The sequence below is a fragment of the Myotis davidii genome, unplaced genomic scaffold (genome assembly GCF_000327345.1).
Source record: "Myotis davidii unplaced genomic scaffold, ASM32734v1 scaffold962, whole genome shotgun sequence".
NCBI lineage: Eukaryota > Metazoa > Chordata > Mammalia > Chiroptera > Vespertilionidae > Myotis > Myotis davidii.
In genome coordinates, this window is record NW_006295559.1 from 5,163,362 (window position 1) to 5,186,667 (window position 23,306).

General features: G+C 39.8%; 1 protein-coding gene across 1 annotated transcript in view; it reads left to right on the plus strand.

Annotated features, from left to right (window-relative positions):
• The window catches only part of COL6A6 (collagen type VI alpha 6), a 98,421-nt gene extending 78,211 nt beyond the window's left edge, over window positions 1-20,210 (plus strand). Inside the window, exons 33-36 of the mRNA XM_006770214.2 lie at window positions 3,424-3,520; window positions 7,043-7,714; window positions 10,826-10,919; window positions 18,240-20,210. Coding sequence (XP_006770277.1) covers window positions 3,424-3,520; window positions 7,043-7,714; window positions 10,826-10,919; window positions 18,240-18,429 — 1,053 coding nt within the window. The 3' untranslated portion in view covers window positions 18,430-20,210. The remainder of the gene's footprint in view (window positions 1-3,423; window positions 3,521-7,042; window positions 7,715-10,825; window positions 10,920-18,239) is intronic.
• The last annotated feature ends 3,096 nt before the right edge of the window (window positions 20,211-23,306 follow it).

Below are 23,306 nucleotides of genomic sequence, written 5' to 3' on the forward strand. Positions count from 1 at the left end.
CAGAAGTCTCTATAAGAAAGTAGAATTATACTATTTAGTACTGTTACCAGGAGCATGCAAAGCCCTTTACGTGCATTATCCTGTTTAATTCTAAAAGGTACCATGTATGACTTAGGCATAATTATTATTCCAATTATATTATGAGAAAACCGAGTCTGAGAAGTTCGCCTCTATGCCCAGGGTCACACAGCTAGGAAGAGGCAAAGTCAGGACTTGAACCCAGTTTGCTATTCTAGTGCTTCTGCAAGGGACTCTGAGGTGCCTCTGGTGTGAAGATACTCAGTCAGGAAGGCCAATAAACATTCCTGGGTGTCACTTTATGGCCAGAGTAATTGTTACTCTACAATGAAAACCAATTGACTGATTTTATAGCTTCACCAATCGTGTAACTATCTATATGTTATAAAGGAAAACCTATTCTAGTTATAGCTTCTTAGGCTGAGGATTAAATTCTTACTGTGCAGCATTCCTAAAGAAATGTGGGATCAAGATGGCCTTATTTTTAAATGGTGGTATAATTGACATATAACATTATATTAGTTTCAGGTATACAACCTAATGATTCAGTATTTGTATATATGACCAGATGATCACCACAAAAAAAATCTAGTTAACATCTGTCACCATACATAGTTACAAAATTTGTTTTTTCCTTGTGATGAGAACTTTTAAGATTTACTATCTTGGCAACTTTCAAATGTGCTATACAGGATTAACTATAATCATGCTGTACATCACATCCCCATGAGGTATTTATTTTAAAACTGGAAATTTCTACCTTTTTACTCCCTTCACCCGTTCCACCCATCCTCCCACCCCACACTTCTGGCAACTATCAAACTTGTTCTCGGTGTGAGTTAGGGTTTTGTTTTGTTTTTGATTCCACATGTAAGTGAGATCATATGACGTTTGTCTTTCTCTGTCTGATTTGTTTCCCTCTGTATAATGCCCTCGAATTCCATCGATGCTGTCACAAATGGCAAAATTTTATTCCTTTTTATGGCTCAATAATATTCCATTGTACACATACATATACGTCTCTATCCATTTATCCATTGGTGGACACAAGTTGTTTCCACGTCTTGGCTACTGTAAATAACGCTGCAATGAACATAAGGTGCATTGATCTTTCTGAGTTGGAATTGCTGTATCAAATCATAGTTCTATTTTTAGTTTTTTGAGGTGCTTTTGGTTTAGTTTTTTTTTTTCTATAAATAGCCAGAAGTGGAATTGCTGGATCAAATCATAGTTCTATTTTTAGTTTTTTGAGGAAACTCCATGCTGTTTTTCATAATGGCTGAACCAATTCACCCTCCACCAAGAGGCACAAGGGTTCCATTTGCTTCACATCCTCGCCAGTACTTGTTACTTCTTGTCTTTTTGAAGATAGCCATTCTGACCTTTAAAACACCTGCCCATAGTGGCTCAGTGACAGGGCTCCCTGACAAAAGACCTGCTGAGCCCAACCAAGTGTCCTTCCTGTCCTCTGTGATGGCCCAATATGGTGTTTTGTTCTGCACTTGTATGGATCCATGAAGAGAGGCCCCACACAGCAGCAAAAGGGCCTTGGAAGATACAACCTGAATAAAAGGCCAAGCATTGGAAAACGATTCCATTTGGAGGAATGAACGTAAGAAGCAACTGAATCACTGCCTCCAAGTGTGTGAAAAATTATTACTGGAGAAAATTAGCCAGCTGAACGCCCAGTTAGCAAAATTTCATATTCGAGAAACTGGGATTGGTAGCAGTAGGAAACTCCAGGTTAGAGTTAGGTAGGCATTTTCTCAAGGCAAGATTGACTTACTGTTGGCATGGACTAGCTGGCTCCATGTAGGTGGTAAGGCATCACCTTTGCCTGACAGCCTTTCATAGGGGCAGTCACTCACCTATCAATGACTTCTGCCTGTCTTTCCTGGAGACTGGAGGCTAGGATTCAGTGGGCTTCTGACCTTTTCAGCTTTGTAATTTTCGGTGAAGGTGTTCAAATAAGCAGGACTGAGTTAAAACAGAGCACTTTGTCTATAAAACAGAGCAAGCAGAGTTGTTGTGAGGATGAAATGATGCGACTGTGCATCAGAGCTGAGTACATAGCAAACACTCAAGAAGGTAGCTTTTGCTTTATTATCATTCCTTTGCTTCATGCTGAACTACAATCTGCTTAACAATATTGAAGTCTAGGTTGTAGAGGCACTAAAACTGCTGTTAGCCTCACTGATCTAACTCAGAATTATGCAAACGATCAGACTGATAATATCAGCCTCAGAGAAGAAGATGCACGTAAATTAGAAAAGACTGGGGCCAGCAAATGAAGCTGCAATGAGATGCAGGAGCTCCAAATTCTGTAAGTGGAGTTTGGTACTCACAGAGTCCTCATAATTCCCTCTGTTTATTGAGAACCCCTATTGACCTTGGCTTTATTTATTCATGAAATAAGGGATAACTTAATATCTAATGCAAATAAGTAATTGAGGGTACTTGGAATATAAACTTAAACAGACACAATTCCATCACTCGCTCAAAGGTATATGCACAGCATGCACTTTAAGAAAATGTACTTCATTGGTTTATTTTAAACCTTTTGCATGTTCACATGTCACTTATAGGTTCTACCCAAATCACCTAGAGACTGTTTGCTCCTTTCTTGAGGGAGTTCATCTCAAAAAGGCACCAATGAAGGTACAAATTCTTGACAAAGACCCTGAGCAGAATTGGCTCCAAACACCCCTTGGACAAAAGAGTGAGAGCTGCAGACAGAAGTCAGAATTGGTCCCAAGGTTCATTCATCCAACAAATGTTTGTGAGCACCTCATATATACCAGGTGCTGTCCTACGCTCAGGGGATACAGTACATCCCCAAGGGCTCCCGGACTGCGAGAGGGCACAGGCCGGGCTGAGAGACCCCCCCCCCCCAAATGCACAAATTTCATGCATTGGGCCTCTAGTTTAATAAGAATAGCATTTAGTAAGAACTGCCCAGACCTTGCGGCCCTTCTCCTAACACTTTAAACTTTGAGCTTCAGTTTCCTCATCTGTAAAACAGGGATGATGAAAAAAACTCACTGGGTTGTTGAGATAATGGGGATAATGGATAGAAAGTGCTTGGTGGTCTCTCATGACCCATGTGGCACTCACCAGTAAGTGCTTTTCAATGATGGTCATTCAGTAGCCTTGTTAGCTTGGCATATACATAGTTATTCCATTTTACAGAGGAGGAAACAGAGGCAAAATAACTTGTCATACAGCTAAAGGGAGCTTCAGGGCTCACACCCAGGCAGTGCTCTCAGCCACCCTGACAGGCTGTGCCTCCCCTCGGCCTTCTTAGAAGCAGCAGCGTTGCTCTCTCCACATCTCAGTTCTCTTCCTGGGAAGTTCTTGCAGCCCTACCCACTATGCTATTCTTCCTCTCCCTTCTCCTCCTTGCAGATCGACGACACTGGCACATTCCAAGTAATAGTGGTTCCGTCCGGGACCGACTACACGCCAGCACTAGAGAGACTGCAGAGGTGCACATTCTGCTATGGTAAGACCCACAGAGAGAGTGGAATTTGATCAGGCCTGTTAAGCACGTTGAGTCGCCCTTGGCAGGACCGGCTGGAACTTGGCAGCTAGGACACAGGTGGCCTTGGGAGAGTCGCCCTGGGGCTCTGGGCTCACCTCGTCACACAGCATCATCCACAGATGGAGCCTCTCAGCTTCGAGCAGGGCCTCCTCCCCTCCTAGGTACCACAGCAGGAGGATTACATTCCCGGGCCTCTCTGCCTCGTGCAGCTTCCAGGAACCAGCAAGGATTTTTAGAAAAATGTAGCCTGTCTCGTGGCCAAGCTTTTCATGCTATAAAGCAGGGCAGGAAACGTGCAGCCCCATGTAAGGCCTGCAAAATCATTTGGTCTGGCCCTGCCAAGGCATTAGGGGTGAGTTAATTGAATGTTTGATCAAATATAACGGGCTCATTTTTAAGGTGATAATTCTGTATGGCCTGTGAATGATGTTATAAAGATCCAAATGGTCCTTGGCAGAAAAAAGGTTCCCCACCCCTGCTACAAAGTATATTTATGCGTTTCTAAATCCTAAATGTTCACACCCCAAAGGATTGTTTTACAGTGTAAGTGGAAATTAGCAGAAATCCATGCATTTCTCACTCGAAAGATGCTTCATGGGCTCCCAAATGTGAAGCATCAACATTTGCAGCCCTGGTTTGTGTGTGGTTGTGTTTAGTACAGTCTACAGGTCTGGCTGGGGAACTGGCTAACCTGTAGTTGAGAATTCTAGTAATTTGGAGTTCTAGGAATTATGAAACGCATGAAAGCCGCTGAGATCACTGAGTTATGATCGCTGAGTTATCAAGCATTCATTGAAAACCGTGCCCTGTCTAATTGCTTTACAGAACGTTGATGTGGTGGTGATGACGGTTAATACCTAAGCTATGGTGTTTGTTGTGTTTCAAGCACTTTTCTGTTTCATTCAATCGATAGAATCTCCCTAAAATGTTTGAACTATTATTACCACCATTGTACAAATGAGGAAAATGAGGACTAGAGAGATGAAATCATTTGCTCAGGACCTGGCAGCCAGATCCAACCTAAGAAAACTAGCTTTAAAACACCTGCAATTTATGATAGCAGAGATCCCATTATTCTGCCCCTTGAAACTGTACTTGGCCTCGAAGAAAATGTTTAATTCCTCTCCTCCATGTTAACCAATGGGACGCTAATGCTCACCATATAACTGTCCTCACACGGAGGTAGTAACTAGCAGGCAGAAGCAGCACTTTTCCTAATATCCCTCCCTTCTCTCTGCTTCCCTCTAATCAATCTCTCTCCTTTCCTCCCACCTCTCTCCCCCTTCTTCCCCTCGCCCTCTCTCCCCCCCTCTCTCCTCTCTCTCTCCTCTCTCTCTTCTCCCCTCCATCCCCTCCTCTTTCAACTGCACAGAGCGTTAAGCACCGGCATTCTTACTCTACGCACTTAAAGTGCTAACCATACTGTGATGAGCTACATCCACCCTCTGTGTTCTCAGTTGGCTCTCAAACATGTCAGTTACCGCGGTATGCTGTATGTCGCACAGTCAGAAGTTGCACATGTGTGACTGGGGATAGATTTTGGCTTCATTTCTTGGCTCGAACCCTTGTTTTGTCTCCTAGGCATTTAAGGGAAGATATTTTGGCTCTCATTTCCTACAATTAAAAAACCCCACAAAATTGAACAAATGGGCAGCCTGCTGTCCCTGTTTTAGAAACTGCCTTGCACACAGGTGACTGTTCAGTCACCTGACCATTAAATGTGGTCATAAAATTTTACTGAATGTTAGTAAGGGAAATGTAACTTGTCCAGAGCCACATGGAGTCCATGAACAAGAATGAAGCTAGGAAGTTTGCGACATCCCCTAGGATCTGCATTCTGGTTATTAACCTTTCATCGAATAGCTTTCATTTGCAGCCCGGGCTCATATCTAAGTACCAGCTGTCCACACACATGTTATTCCGTTCGCATTCTTCTCTTTGGTTTTTAAAGAGGCCATTCCCATCCTTAACCAGTAACTATTCCTGAGAACCTAGGATTACGGAATGTCAGTCCTGGAAGGGCTCTCTGGGTGAATCTAATCCAGTGACCTGATTGTGCAGATCGGGGCCCAGTGGTGCCTTAGAGAGTTGCACATAGAGTGTTCCTGGGTACAGTGAGACCGAAACCCAGGAACCCTGACAGGCCAAGGACCTCCACCACTGCACCACATAGCCCTGTCTCTATCCATACAACACTGACTTCATACGTAGAAACTTCTAGAAATACTGCTATCCTTTGACAAAATTATTTTACTGGCCTGCCCTCAGTGTCACCTCTAAAATTAGAAGATTGGGTGACCTTTAAGATATTTCCATTTTTTTTATTTCTCTAAATAGTCATATGGCAGAGTCAAAAGAATGTACTGTTTTTATTACTACACATTTTTGTTAAATGAGATATACATATTTATTAAAATGACTTCCTGCTATGAAAGTTTCTTAACATGCATTATTTATATTCATTTATTTAACAAACACATATTGAGCTTTCAACTAATAATCACTGTGAAAATACAAAATTAAAGAGTAGCTTTGTCCTTAATGTCTATACACAGATAGACACCAAATTATAACCCTTTATTCAAATTGAAATAGAAGACTCATTGCTTTCTTCACTCCACCTTTGAAACAGATTCCTTTTCACAGAACAGTGTGAGCATAAGGATAAAGGTCATTGGTTTAACCTGAATATAGTCAAGTAGATAGATCATTTTATGTCATAATACAGTATACTCTTTTCTTTCTTTAATCCTCACCCAAGGATGTTTATTGATTTTTTAGAGAGCGAGATACATTGATGTGAGAAACATCAAATGGTTGCCTCCTGTACACGTCCAGACCAGGGATTGAGCCCTGACCAGGAATCGAACCTGCAACCTTTTGGTGTATGGGATGACGCTCCAACAGACTGGGCCAGTATACTCTTAAAAGCATGAGATAAATTGTTCACTCTGATCTTTATAAACTTAAAAAACAGCTAAGAAGAAACTCCTGTTGAAAACAGCTTAAGTTTTAAAAGTCATGGATACATGGAACAGGCTGACAAATATCAGAGGGAAGGGAGGTTGGGGGACTGGAGACAAGAAGGTGAAGAGATTAGCCAAAGAACATATATGCATGGCCCATGGACACAGACAGCAGTGTGGTAAAAGCCAGGGGAGGCGGGGAAGGGGTTAGGTGGAAGTGGGCCAAGGTGGGGAAAATGAGGGACATCTGTAATAGGGTCAACAATAAAAATTTAAAAAATCAGATAGTGTTAGTGAATGGAATCAGGACCCAGGCTAGGTATAAAATCTGCACTTTAGGGCACAGATGCAAACCATGTACTAGGGAATCTTCCTAGTGTTGATGTCAAAGTCACTTAGTAATAACTATTTTCAGATCAAAGGTCATACAGTTTGCAAATGTTGAAATCTGTGAGATGCTGTCTTTCCTGTTCTGTCCGTTTCTGTTCAGTAACCTTAGCTGCCTTTTGGTCTGCAGATGTCTGCAAGCCAGATGCTTCTTGCGATCAAGCCAGACCACCCCCCGTGCAGTCTGACATGGATGTGGCTTTCCTGCTGGATGCCTCCCGACACGTGGGAAGTGCGGAATTTGAAGACATGAGAGACTTCCTGGGAGCACTGTTAGATCACTTTGAAATCACCCCAGAGCCCGAGACCTCTGTCACTGGAGACCGGGTTGCCCTGTTAAGCCATGCTCCCCCTAACTTCCTACCCAACACTCCGAAGAGCCCTGTTAGGACGGAGTTCAACCTGACCACCTACAACAGCAGACGCCGCATGAAGAGGCACGTGGAAGAATCGGTTCAACAGCTAAATGGAGATGCTTTCATCGGTCATGCCTTACAGTGGACTCTGGACAATATCTTCTTGAGTGCGCCGAACCTGAGAAGGAACAAGGTCATATTTGTGATATCTGCTGGGGAAACGAGTCACTTGGACAGAGAGACCTTAAAGAAAGAATCTCTGAAGGCCAAATGTCAAGGTTATGCCCTGTTTGTGTTTTCCTTTGGCCCTACTTGGAATGACAAGGAGCTGGAAGATCTAGCCAGCCACCCTCTGGATCACCACTTGGTCCAGCTTGGTCGAATTCATAAACCTGACCACAGATATGGTGTGAAGTTTGTGAAGTCCTTTATAAATTCAGTCAGGCGTAAGTCATAAAATCTGTTGTTCCTTGCATGCTTAGAGTGCATTTGGTACAAAGTGTTTACGAGCCGACATGGATTTTTGGAAGCCTCGTGCATGTCTTCAAGGGCACTGCAGGGTCAGAAAGGCAAACACGTAATGATGAATGGTGGAGGGAGGGAGCCTCTGATCCCGAATCTCTTCATTTTCTGACTCATCTTTCTTATGTCTCTGGTTCCTATGGAGGAACAATCATAGCAAGCAGCTGCTCATGTATTTTGCCTGCATGGGGCAATAGAGTCTGGGGGTGTGGAGCCTCGGGCTGGACTGTAGCTATAAAGTAGAAGCCCTTTTGCCATGTGACATGAACATGCTGCCCTTTGATAGAAAGTGTCTTCCGTTAACACATCAGAAAAGAGAGCCACAGAAAAATTCAACAGTTCTTGGCTTGGCTTTTACAAGTTCAAAAGGCAGAGTTTGAGGTATGAGGAGATACCATTTGTACCTGTCAGAATGAAAGATACGTCCTTGCCAAACTTTCTCAGCCTTGTTAATGACTTTTTATGATGCCAGTAATTAGTGCAACTGGTGCCCATAAAAAATATTTTTAAAATCATGGCTATATTTCTTGGAATGAGCTTGCCTTGAAAGTTTGCAGTTCATTTTGAATGCAACAGGATGCATAAAAAGAAGCCATGTCCTGATTGTGGGTGATTCCGAAGGTTGAAAGGCCCTTGGTTGAATTTCTGAATGTTTTCATGGTCAATGAGCCCTTGGAGTTCAGATAAATAAAAGTGAACAGGCAGGCAAAAGAGCACCCTGCGTTCTGATTGTAATCGCAAACTTGTCACTGGCATGATATGTTGAGAGCCATTAAGGCTGCAAAGACACCAACCAGTCAGCACAGGTGAGGTCTGAGAAGCCTTGAGCAATTGTTGATGGGACGCTGCCATTCAAGTGTGAGTCTAGGCCCAACAGTATCAGATCACCTGGGAGCTTGTGGAAAATGCAGAATCTCGGGCCCCATCCTAGACTTTTTGAGCCAGAGTCTGCCTTTTATCAAGATCCCCGGGTGATCCACATGCGCATGTGGTTTGAGAAACACTGATGTGGGAGCAGAAAGCTCCCAGAGTGAAATCGATGTAGGTGTGATCTGGAACAGGAACTAGAAAGAGGAGCTAGAAAAAATGGGGGTAGGAGTCATGCTGAAAGAAGTAACCTGAAGGCACTTGCAAGGGTAAAACAAAAGAACATCTTTAAAGGCTCTGAGAAACTTAATAAAGAAACACTTCGTATGAGGCAAAAAGCTCAAAGGAAGTTTAAGATGGAATTTCCTTCCCCAGACCTCCCAAAGTCTTAGAGGTGTTTCATGGTGATTAGTCACACTACAGGCATACCTCAGAGATATTGTGGGTTTGGTTACAGACTACTGCAATAAAGCTATATTTATGTTTATCATAATCTTTCTGCTGGTGGAAGGTCTTACCTTTAGTTTATAAAATAAACAAAATCTGTGAAGCATAATAAACGAGGTATGCCTGTATATGATTAGATAAATGACACCTACCACCACCAGAGAAAGGGACAGAGATGTTTTAAGAATGACTTGGGAATAGGTGAGATAGAGAAAGTGCTTTTTGGAAAACTGTAACCATGATAGTGTTATAAATCACTTTTCTAGAAATTAAGTATCTAGAGATCTTCAATTTTAAAATCTAGCTGTAGAAGGACAAGAAGTTGAAGAAGGCTCTGGCACAATCATATTCGAGCCTGCATACTTAATTCCATAGCAGGCACACAGACCCACACGCGCCTACTCAACATTAACATGCACATATTACGTGTGAGCCACTCACTGTTGAGGTGCAGGGTATCGAAGGGGACAAAACCAGGCATGGTCCCTGCCCTCCCTAATTCTAGCCCAGCGCCCTCTCCAGGTTGTGACTTATTTAACACGCTGCTGTGATACAGTTGGCGATTAACGCAGTCCATATCAGCGTCAACACATTTTCTAAGAGGAACAAAATGACTGGCAAACTACCTGATGCTTAGAGTTACGACAGATAAACAATTAAAATTCAGGTGCACAATAAGGGGAATGTCACAGTCTGGGGCGATCCAGCCCAGCAGCCCGCAGCCCATTCTACAAGAGTGCTGTCTAGCAGCCCAGACTAACATGCTGTGTAGGATGACCCTGGGTCACCAGGAAGAGATTTAACTGTTTTTAACAAATATGTTCAATTTGATGCTTCAAGGAAATAAATAATACATTTTTTAAGGTTAAAATGGTTTTAAAATGTTTAAATGATGTGGTAAGAGGTGTGCTTTATTATCCTGAGAAATTAATATACTTCCGAATGAAATGAGCCACTACTGAATTAAACCCAACATGGCGCTATCATTTCTGTTGTTGTCAATGATACAGAGACCAGAGAGGGAATATTGTTTTCCCTTTGCGTTTTGTTATTTCAAAGGAGCAGATGAAAATAACTGGGGTTTTTTTCCTTTATTGATTAAGGTATTACATATATATCCTCATCCCCCATGGCCTCCCCCACCCTGTTCCTGCTGTTTTGTTGTCTGGCTTTGAAGTGTAATTCGTATCAATTAGAAGCCAGACTCCTAGGTCTGGCTCAGGATAGCTCCTCTAATGTTTGACCAACTTTAGAAGCTTTTACTTTTATTGAAAAGTAAGTCGAATTCTCCACCTGTAAATTTGGCAGGGATGTATTTCTATTTTTTTTTATTTATTTCAGAGAGGAAGGGAGAGAGAGAGAGAGAAACATCAATGATGAGAGAGAGTCATTGATTGGCTGCCTCCTGCACACCACCTACTGGGGATCAAGCCTGCAACCTGGGCATGTGCCTTTGACCGGAATCGAACCTAGGACTATTCAGTCCGCAGGCCAACGCTCTATCCACTGAGCCAAACCGACTAGGGCCAGAGATGTATTTTTAAAACCCAGTTTTAGAGACTCCTCTGAGAAATCCACTCCCATCTTATGTGGCAGCCCTAATCGGTATCTTCCTTTGGTGAATGTTGAAAGCTGTGATGTGACATTTTGCATAGAGAGCATTTTGCTATAATGTTAATAGCCATGCATAAGAGACTCATCACAAATTGTTCTCTTCCTAGGTGCACTCAACAAATATCCACCGATAAACTTCAAAATGAAGTGCAACAGACTCAGCTCCGCAAACCTGAAGCAGGCCCCACAGCAGTTGCGAAGGTATTATCTGCTTGACATCACTTGACAAATGGAGGCACCCTCCTACCTCCCCCTCCCTTTTTTCCTCCTCCTCCTACTCCATCCTATTTGGATAAAATCTATTGCTAAACCATATGAAAATACAATCTGAGAGGATAAGAGATAATCAAAAGGGACCAGGTTGATTTGAAAAACAACAAAGTTTTTTAAGTGGAAAATCTAATTGTTGAAATAAAACAGTAATGGGACTCCCCAGCGGCAGTGAGCATAACTAATGGCTAGATCTTGGTTTCTAAACAGCATTCCTTACTAAAAGGAACTAGGGTTTTTTGGAGCAACAGCTAATTCTAGGCTGCAGCGGGGAAAGTGCAGTGTGAGCCTGGAATATTTGTTATGCCAGAAAGCAAGAAAATAGTCAAAAACAGCAACATATCAAAAGGGCAAACGAGCTATCTGAAAGGATTTTCACTGGCCCAATTTGGGAAAATTTGAATATCAAAAAGAATAATGATGATAATGGATGAAAACACTGATTTTTTTTTAAAGCCACAACTCTGTAGAGGGACCCAAAAAGGGAGGAGGGAGGAAAAGCTCTTCTTTATAGAAGTATGCCAGATAATGTAGAAGAAATGGTGGAATTAGAAAACCACCAATTTGTAATTCCAAATGTCATAACTGAGTCGGCAAGGATCGAGGAATGCTAAACCCATGGGGTGACAGGTTGTAGGGGAGCAGGCTAATTACACAGTCTCGGGAACCACTCCCATGTTATTTAGTTAGTAATACAAAGCAGGAGGTGTGCCTTAATGTGGTGGGATCTGGCAGTAAGATCGGGCAGCACCCACTTTAACCAAGGTCTGACATTATGTGCCTCCCGAGATGATGCAGGAGACAACACCTTTGTGAGGTTCCTGCTGGAAGTGTTTGAGCCAAGTCTAATCCTGAGGAAACCACTGGGCAGTTCCAGAATGTGGAATATTCTTCAGAAAGCTGGCCTGTAATCTTCATAGGTTTCAGTGTCACGAACGGCAGAGATGTGGGGGACTTACTGCTCCGGGATCGGGGAGACTAAAGAGACATAATAGTCAAATGTATTAATGTAAATCTTGATTTGATCCTAGTTCGAAAGGAAAAGCTTATACAAATGACATTTGGGGGTCAGTTGGGGAAGTTGAGTGTGAACAATATGCTGGATGATATTATTGATTCATGTGGCTTTCCTTATAAATCTGGTAATGGTATCATGTTAGTATAAGAATGGCTTTGCTTTTGAGACAGGTGTGCTAAAGTATTTAAGAGTAACATGCGTAATGGCTGCATCAGGTGGTTTTCCGAAGAGGAAGTAGGATGGTGTGTGTATGTGTGTGTGCATATATGTGTGTATATAGATATACATGTGTGTATATACACACAGAGTAGCGAGATGGGAAAAGTTGAAGAATCATCTAGGTGAAAGGTATAAAGGTATTTATTCATGATTCTGTTCTTCCCAATATTCTGTGCATTTGACAATCTGCAAAATAAAAAATAACTTGTAAAGCTCAATGGATGAATACAGGAGACTAATGTACACATCTGAAGAAAAACAATGAACTGGAAAATGTAGATGAAGAAATTACTCAGAATGCAGAGAAGATAAATGTAATTTGTAGGCAATACAGAATGAAAAGACTAACCTATCAAATTGGGCTTCTAGAAAGATAAAATAGAAATAACAAATGAAAGAATATTGAAAGATACGAAGAGATGATCACTTTCAAGAAATTATAAAAGATGAATTAAAAGATGAAGGAAAGACAAGGTGTAACAGGCAGAATAAATAAAAGGAAAACAATTAGGCATGGAGTAGGGGAGTGCAGAACACCATGACAAGAAAACAAAGCAGCTGGAAAGCTCAGTGCACAGAAACTACAATTAGGCTGGCAGCTGAGTTATCAGTAGCAACAGTGGAAGTGACAGTGCTACTGAGAACCTTGAAAGCACTGGGAGGAAATTTTTGTCAACTTAGAAAAACTGTGTTTCAAAAATGATGATAAATCAAAGACAACTTGAGTAAACAAAGAACAATAGTTCACCAAAAAGAGACCTTTGCTAAAGGAACTTCTGAAATACATACTTCAAGGAAAATAAAAATGACCGCAGAAGGAAAGGCTGAGATGCAAGAAGAGTGAATGATAAAAATTTGTCAGTATTTAGATAAATCTAAATAAATGTATTTTTAAATAATATCTAATTTGTGGGGTTACAGAATGGCTGTACTTGTTAACAAAACTTTGGAAATAAGATATTTGGAACCTCGTGAGTTTAATAGAAAGAAATAATTGTAAGTGGGAGATATCTGTAATACTATCAACAATAAAAAATATAGTTTTAAAAAACACTCAAAATAATTGTACTAAGATGTATAAATGTTATTTATGTATTAATTACCTAAGCATGAGAAAATACTTTAAGCAATAAAATCTTTTGTTATTTAAAACAAACAACATAATAAATACTTTTAACAAGTAAGCAGGAAAAGGAAGACAGCAGAATTGAATCCATTTAAATATATCAGTAACCAGAAAAAAAAGTACATAGGCTAAATAAGCAGAGATTGATGTATTTAAGAAACTAAATAAAATCCAGCTATAACTGTTTTCAAGAGACACAGCTACCAAATAAGAAATGGAAAAGTGCAAAGTAACATTAAGGGGGGAAAAATATACCAGGCAGATGTTTTAAAAAGAAAGTTGGAATAGCTATGTTAATATCAGATAAAATTTACTTTTAAATGAAACCATTTTGTGGGAATAGAGTTAGTACGTGATGACAGTGTTCAATCCTAAATTTATAAGAGGGTAATAAAATCTTAAAATATACAAAGTGAAAATTGAAAAGCTATAGAGAAATTGCCATAGAACTGTCATCAGAGTTGGAGATTTCAGTATACCAGTCTCAATATTGAGAGGTGAAGCAGACAAAAATCAGTAAAGAAGCAAAAAGATTTAATCATAAGTAACAAACTTGATTTAATAGACTCATCTAGAACCCTGCACAGAAAAATGAGACATTCTTCTAAACAACACATGGGGCATTAACAGCTGTTGAATCAAGGTAGAGTTTACAAGTGTTTGTTGTGCAGTTTTTTAACTTATCAAGCAAGTGTCAACACACCTGTAAGAATTGGTACCATCAATCCAAATGGTCTGATCACAATGCAATTAAGCTAGAAATTAGTAGAAACAACATTTTTAAATTTTTTATTTCTTGATTTGAGAGATGGAGGAAGAAACATTAATTTGTTGCTCCACTTATTTATATACTCATGTATGTGCCCTGACAGGGAATGGTACATCAGGACAAAGCTCTAACCAACTGAGCTATATTTTTTAAGCACATACATTTTTTAAGTTAAAACCACAATCTAAATAATGGGACAAAAAATTATAATGAAAATGCAAACATACTTAGAATTGTATAATAATAAAAAGTTATATGTCAAAACTTGTGGGACACCTCAGAATTGATAACTTAAGAAAGTTGATAGTCTTTATTATGTTAGGGAAATTTTTTAAACTCTAAGAGTTATTGAGCTAAACACTCTTCTTAAGATATTATAGAAAAAAAGAATATACCCAAAAGGTAAGAATAAAGTAGGACTTAATATTTTTAATTAAGATATTTTAAAAAGTATCAACAAAGGCAAAAGTTCATTCTTGTAAAACTTAATAATAAACCTATCATATTTTTTTTGCCTGCAGGAATACTACTTACATTTTTTAACAATTAGAAATAATTTAAATCAAGTAGTTGGAAGAGGGTTTGTTCCAGTGGTAAATCACACTGTACTAACACACACACCTGCCCACATGGGACTGAAGTCAAATGTGTGCACCAGCCGCTGGGAATCACACGCAGGCAAGAGCCTTCGACAATGTGCCAACTTTTGTTGTGCAGAGTGTGCACTTCTGTGTGGTGGTCAGGACCAGAGAGGCCCTCCCAATCCAGAAGCTCCAGCTCCAGAAGGAAATGAGGAAGCCCCTGCCTGGATTGGCGCCTCTCGCCTTGCTGCGAGGCAGGGAACTGTCCAGCAGCAAATGCTTCCTGAAGTCAGGCCTGGAACATGCCTGTGCTCTCAGTCCACCAAGAGCAGGGCTCCCCCTGCTGCAGGTGCCTGGAAGTGTGGGAAGGGCCTCGCGTTTGCTTTGGGCTCCCCACAAAATGCATTGGGCCACAACTGCGAAGGCAGATGCAATAGTCAGCTTACGCAAATTCAAAGGCATTTTTGGAAACGACTCCCAGCTCGTGTTGTTTGAAGAACAATATGAGTCAAGGCCGGTATTCACAGTGCTTTTGGAAGGGAAGTTTATTTCCCTCTCTCCCCTTTGCCTTAGATATACCTGGAGGTTCAGCTTCCCCTTTGTATCCAAAATGGTGAAATGCTAGGAACTGACTGGGGCATCAGAAATTGAGACATGAAGCCCATACCTCCCTCTGGGAGCTCCCTGATGGTGTGTTGGGCTGGGACATGCGAGGCCTCCTCCAAGTGACCAAAGACTATAATCAAAGGTAACAAGGCGCATAGCTACTCCTGGAACTTCCTGCCTGAGCTTTCAAGGGAAGTGAGGCAGAACTGAGCACAGATTGAGGAAGATGAGAGTGCCTGCTAGGGAAGAGGCCTCAGAATGACCTGCATAAGAATTAGATCATTCTGCTGTGAGATTTAAAGAGAGAAATACAGGTAGAAGCTTGTTCTTATCAGATGGAAAAAGAAAGGAACTGAACCCGAACACAATCAAGCAAGGACACAGATGGCCAGTGGGGGCGAGATTGCAGGGCAGCCTCTTTGTAAGCACTCAGATCTGCTCAGAGGCAGTCAAAGCCAGAGAACCGCCTGCATATTGATTCAGTCAGCCAGGGAAGCACTTGGCCAGACTTGAAAGCGTTGACAGGCCCGAGCCAGAACAACTGATTTGTAAAAATGGACAGTCACCAATGCCATATGAATAATACATCTGTTGTAATTCTGCTTTCCAACGTATGTTTGTTGGACACAAAATGTATGTTAACATAAAAAGGATTCTCGAAATAGAAGCAATCTTGTCTGCATTTTCTACTCCAATGAACCCAGTCGACTAGTAAATGCAGTATGGCTGAGTCCTGATTATCTGTGTAGATGAGGAATCTGCGATCACAGAGAACTGAGATCTACAGTCAATCCCTTCCAACTCGTTCTATCCAGCTTTGCTGGAGGCAGGCACATGTTGCAAGATGAATTGGCTGTTTTGTCTTGACTACCTAGTGTTGAAGTTACCAATAGGCAAAGAAGTATCTGAGCAACACAGAGCAGGAGAACTATATAAAGTCTTGATGATTCCCAAACAAGGTAATCACATGATTCTGATCAAATGCTTATCCTATATAATAAAGAGCTAATATGCTAGTTAGACCGAACAGCAGAACGACCATCCAGATGACCTTCCAGGTGAAGCCCGGGCTGCGAGGGCTGGCTGAGGCAGCTGGGGCTACGAGGGCCAACTGGGGCTGCGAGGGCCGAGCCCTTTGCACGAATTCCGTGCATCGGGCCTCTAGTCCAATATAAGCTCCTATATACAACAGAGTGGGGGAAAAAAATGGGAATTCGGAGATGTGGTATTTATAATGTTCAACCCTTTTGGAATATTAAATATTTGAGAGGGGTAATGCTATGCCAAAGAAGCAGCTACCAATTACTAACAACTTTTTCTTAACAAAGGGAGGACCATGACAAAGACAACTAAACTTACCATGACAAGTATCCCAGGGGAGGAGAAGGGAATGGGGGGAGGGAAGGAAGAGACCAGTACAGATAAGTATAAGACATGAAAACTATTACAGACTCAAACTAATGCAGTCTCCATGACCAGTGGAGCCATGCTTGGTGCATATAAACATTAGGACTTTGGGGAATCTGAGTTCAGGTTTAGTCTGGAACTTGATAAGAAATACAGAGAAGAGCAAAAATGTGAGGAAACTGTATTTGTACAGAAATTTAGCCAGGACTGCAGTTCTTGGTAACTGGACATTTGGTGATCAATTTAGTACGTTCCTGATAGCACTGATGGAAGTGAACTGAGACACACTTTGGGATATGAGTTTAGAAGCCCAGACATATAGTATATAATGCATGGAGGCTTCAAGGTCTGTGTAACATGGATGGAATGGTTTTCTTGCTGCTTTGATGTCTCCTTCACCCCTAGCTATCATTATAGATGGAAGAAGGTATGTGGTATGTGTGAAAGAAGTGAACTTAATTTTAAATTCTGTATCTTTCACATATTCGTTTTCTAAATATTGATCTTCTTGTGAGAGAAATCAGATTTCTAGCTGGTGAAAACAGAAAAATCCAAATGAAGAAATAGATCATAGTGAATATTGACACTATTTCCCTAGTCTCCACATTTGGAGTTCTCTTGAATCTTCTCTGGACCACAACCCAGCTAATTGCTAAGGTTTCTAGGTATTGATATGCCTTCTCTTCTTATGCCACCAGGCTGTCACACATTCACCCGAAAAATATTTATGCAAAGCTTATATGCCAGGTTCCTCGTACCTTAACTGTCCAACCTGCTCCAGACTACCTGACTCCGTGTGCTTTTAAAAGCATAACATTTATCATTTCACTTTCTTTTAACAATTCTTTTTTCAAAATATATTTTTGTTTTAGAGAGGAGGAGAGCGATAGAAATATCAATGATGAGAGTGAATCATTGATCGGCTGCCTCCTGCATGCCCCGTACTGGAGTTCAAACCCGAAACTCGGGCATTGTGCCCTGACTAGGAATCAAATCATGACCTCTTGGTTCATAGGTCGACTCAACCACTGAGCCACACCATCCAGGCTATCATCTCACTTTTCTTATTCCATCTTGATGATTCTTCATAGTGTCCTGAATAAAAACCTAGTTCAATGGAAGTAACATTGGACTCTTTTTTTTAAAAAAAAAAAAAGGCTTTATTGTTGAAAGTACTACATATGTCCCCCTTATTTTCCCATTGACATCTTCTAGGCTGCAAACATTGGACTCTTAGCAGCAAAAGATTTGGGTTATAGTCTCAGCTCTGTCGCTGACCTTCAACTCCTACATGTAATTTGCTGCTGAAATTACACTTTTGCACACTTTGACAAGATGTCTTACCAACTTCTGATACATCTGCCCAGTTTCATAATGCCCAGTTTAGTCATCTTCATGAAATTACCTGAAGGAAGGATGCAATAAGAAATGGGTGCAACAATTAATTTAGGAAGATTAATATAGAGTCTATTAAAGTTGAAATGGCATCTATCTTCTATGATGTTTTTCTTCTTTTGTTGTATAGCTTTGTTCCTGGACCACACAAAGCAGCCCTTAAAGAAGATGCATTACAAAAGGCAAAATTCTTTCAAGATAAAAAATATGTTTCAAGAGCAGTAAGAAACAGCAGAGATAATACTGTTCAAAATTTCACCAGAAACACATTCCATACCTTTAAAAATGGAAAAAAGATGATAAAAACTGTTCCCAAATGACATATAAAGGAAGTGCTTGAAGAATTTAACCTTAGGAAGCATGGTAAGACTCTGGACTTATATAACTAAATTCACTGTCAAAATCATGGATAACTTTTATTTAGATTCTGCCTATATTGGCAGTCCACTCTGAAGGGCTGGACGAACCACAGGTTGGAAATTGAGGCAACTTGACTCCTTGCACTCATTGGTATGAAAGATATATCTTGTCCATTTACAGTATTTGACCACTCCTGATAATTCCAGCATGCTAAGACTGATATATTCAAGAACTGTTACCATTAAAAGATGGCAGAATGAAGAAGTATTTTGAAAAGTCTAATGGCAATTACAATCTGAATTTTATGTAAGTGTATACATGTGTGTACATGAGCCAATGCTAATTCTTATTATTGGTCTCTGTCCAATCCATTTTCTGCAAACCAAACCATCTTTCTCAATGTAGTACTGTTTAATGCTGACCTGTTTAACCAAAGGTTGTTTTGGAAGATCACATTTACCTTAGAAATTGATGCTGTTGGTATGTCATAATTTCGAAAATCTGGCCTTCCACAACAAGTCCACTTGAACACATCACTGTCTCTGGATGGATTGAGTAGTCCTCCGACGGGGATGTACTGGAAGGTTTCCTCCCATCTTCTGCTGTTGTTAGCTTGGACAGGTGAGAAGCAGAGGGTAGTTCCCATACTTTCCCCCACCCCCCAAATCCTCCCTAATTCACTGAGAAACTCGTTACTGCCCCCAGAATATAAATTATTGCCTTTGAGCTGAAAGTTCCCTCTTCATTATGTAGAGCCTCCTACCTGGCCTTTTTATGGACTCTTATTCTTTTTCTTTCCCATTATTGTCATTTATTATATTTTACTCATCCATATATTCTTTAGACAATGAGAGTAAGGACACACTTATCATGGGTGAAGCTGAGTCCCTTTAACCCATCAGGTAGCTACTTAAGACAGTGAATAGCAACAAACTGGTCTGGCAGAACCTAAAAAGAGTCTTAAATGCACACTGAGTTTGGAAAATATAAGGATGTTGTTAATGTTTTAATCTTCAAATACATATGGGGTTAGGCCTCAACCAGCATCCTCTGACAGCTCTCTCCTTACCCCCCGCCAGATCATATAATTAATGATTAATCTTATGATGGTGCTAATATTTTCATCTAAACACCAATGCAGCATTATTTAATTTAGATAAAATGTTCAGCCTTTACCTCAAATTGTAAGAGCTGGCTCCACAATTGGTAGCGGTGGCCCTGCTGGGCAGAATAGCACTCTTCAGGAATGAGAGAGGACCTGCTTGGAAGTGTGGGCCAGATGGTTACGGACACCTAACACCAGTAGGTATGGTCGGATTTGCTTTTCTATACCTCTGTTCATAAAACCTGGAAAAGAAGGGCTATCTGCAGTGTTTTTTTAAACCGCGCTTCTGCCGGCCTTACTCAGGCAACTCCATAGAGAGAGCTCCCCATGTCTTCAGGGTGGAGGAGGGAGTTTAAATGTCATATTCGTTCTCAGGTAATAGAGAAAAATAGAGCACATCAGGTTTCTTCATATCCTAAGTGGTCATAGAGATTCAGGAAAAAAATATGTTCCAAGTACAGGAAATGGATGAGCAATATTCAAGAGGTATTTTAATAAAAGGAATTTTTCTGGGTAACTTTGGAATAAGCAAGTACACCTTTCTCCTGATTATTGCTGGAAATATGTTTGTTTTTAAATATGTTTGAAATGTATGTCATTATTTTTTTTGCATTGATAAAATACACCAAACAAACATTTCCTTGGTGATTGAGATTATTTTAGCATTTTGTGTCATTTTATTTGAGAGAGAAAAACATCAATGTGAGAGACACACATCAGCTGGCTGCCTCCCGCATGCGCCCTGACCGGGGCCCGGGATTGAACCTGCATCCCAGGTATGTGTTCTTGACCAGGAATTGAACCCAGGACCCTTTGGTGCATGGGCCGATGCTCTAATCACTTAACAACACCAGCCAGGCTGGGTCACTTTTTAATCATTAATAGGTGAAGGATCTGAAACAGACTGCAAATATTAAATTCGTTTAAAAACTAAATCCTTAACATTAGCATTTTCCATGATTTACCTTTCTCCCAAATGGGGAACATTGCAAAACATACTAGTAAGTATAAATTCAATAAAACCCTAGTTAAACCAAGAATTGCACAAATAAGCAGTGATGTCTCTTGATTTTAAAATGCAAATTAATTGACTATAAAGAACATGCCTCCTATTATCTCTGCACTGAGTTATAAGTCAAAACATGTAGAAAAAAATGTAGAGGTTGAAAAGAGATGCAACTCAACATAGCATCAGATTGTAGTACTTAGTATCACTTCAACAAAACGACCCCTGTAAAAAGTGGGGGAGGATAGAAGGGGCAGAACAGATAGTAGGAAGGTAAGGTGAGAAAAAAATTCTATTTCCATCAGCCCACTCCATTTTTTCCCTCAGCATTTCCCATGGTTCTCAGTCCCAGGTTATCTAATGGCTCCAGGATTGATTCCTGTCTCAACATAACAGTTTGAGTCTCAAAAAAATTTCCCCAAAACTCTGCAGGCTCTAGATGTGACTTAGTAGCTACAAGCTGTAAATAGCTTGGCAGACTTTAAGAGAAACAAAGGCAATGCAACATGGTGTAAAACTTTTCAGTTTGATGTAGTCCCATTTGTTTATTCTTACTTTGTTGCCCTTGCCCAGGGAAACAAATCTTTAAAAATGTTGCTAAGGTCAAGGTCAAAGAGTTTACTGTTTCCTTCTAGTTGAATGGTTTCAGGACTTACATTTAAGTCTTTAATCCATTTTTAATTCATTTTTGTATATGGTGTAAGAAAGGGGTCCAGATTCTTTATTTACATGTATGTGTAGTTTTCCCAACACCATTTATTGAAAAGACTGTCATTTCTATATTGTACATTCTTGCCTCCTTTGTCATAGATTGACCATATATGTTTGGGCTTATTTCTGGGTTCTCTATTTTGTTCCATTCATCTATGTGTCTGTTTTTATGCCATACTTTTTTTATTACTATACCTTGTAGTATAGTTTGAAGTCAGAGGGCATATCTCCAACATCCTTTTTTTTTTTTCTGTGCCAATTCAGGGTTTTTCATAGTTTCCTATAAATTTTGGGATTGTTATACTTCTGTGAAAAATGTCATTGGTATTTTGAATGGGATCACACTGAATCAATAGACTACTTTGGGGAGCATGGACATCTTTACAATATTAATCCTTCCGATCCATGAGCATGGTATGTCTTTCCATTGATTTGCATTTTCTTAAATTTCTTTCATCAGTGTTTTTCAGAGTACAGTCTTTTAGCTCCTTGGTTAAATGTATTCCTAGGCATTTCATTCTTTCTGATACAATTGTAAATGGGATTGTTTTCTTAATCTCTTCCTGATAGCTACACAAACACAACAGATTCCTGAATATTAATTTTGTATCTTGCAACTTTATATATAGGTATGTTCCCTCTATAGCCACTTGAGAATTTTTTTATCATAAGTGAATGTTGAATTTTGTCAATTGCTTTTTGTCTATTGAGATGATCATATGACTTTTATCCTTCACTTTTATTCTTGATTTTGTTAATGTTGTGTATCATGTTTACTGATTTAGAGTATAGAACCATCCTTGTATCCCTGGAATAAGTCCCATTTTATCTTGGTGTATGATCCTTTTAATGTATTGAATTCAATTTGCTAATATTTTGTTGAAAATTTTTATATCTATGTCCATCAGGAATACTGGCCTATAATTTTCCTTTTCTTTCTTTCTTTTTCTCTTTCTTCTTTCTTTCTTTTTCTTTCTTTCTAGTATCTTTGTCATAGAAAAGTTTGGGAGTATTCCTTCCTCTTGAATTTTGTGGAATAGTTTTAAAAGTATAGGTATTTTTTCTTTAAATGTTTGGTAGAATTTACCTATGAAACCATCTGATCCTGAACTTTTTTTTGTTGGAGTGTTTTTTTAATTACTGATTCAATTCTGCTACTTCTATTCAGACTGTTCAGATTTTCTATTTTTTCCCTTGTTCAGGCTCAGAAGGTTGAATTTTTCTAGCAATTTATACATTTCTTCTAGGTGTTGAATTTGTTAGCATGGTATTCTTTTGATTCTTTGTATTTCTCTGGCATCACTTGTAACTTCTTTCATTTCCGATTTTATTTGGGCCCTCTGATTTTTTTCTTGATATGTCTGGCTACAGATTTATTAATTTTGTTTATCTTTTCAAAGAACCAGCTCTTAGCTTCATTACTCTCATTTTTTTAGTCTCTATTTCAACTCTAATTTTTATAATCTTCTTTCTTCTGCTCACTTTGGGCTTTGTTCTTTTTCTAGTTCCTTTAGGTGTAAAGTTAGAGTGCATATTTGGGATTTTCCTTGTTTTTTAAGGTAAGCCTGTATCACTAAAAATTTCTTTCTTAAAACTGCTTTTGCTGCATCCCAGGGATTTTAGAAAGTTTTGTTTCCATTTTCATTTATCTCAAGATATATATTTTTAATTTCTTCTTTGATCTTCTTGTTTAAATAGCATTTTGTATAGTCTCCACATTTGTGGTTTTTTTCCAGTCTTCTTGTAATTCTAGGTTCAATACATGTGGTCATAAAATATAGTTGATATGATTTATCTTCCTGAGTTTATTGAGACTTATTTTATGGCCTAACGTGATCATGGAAAATGTTCCATGTGCACTTGAACATGTATTCTGCAGTTTTGGGTAAAATGTTCTATAAATACCTATCAAGTCCGTCTTTTCTAATATGGGTCATTTAAGGTCACTGTTTTCTTGTTGATTTTCTGTCTGGATGACCTATCCATTGATGTAAATGGGGTAATAAAGTCATCTA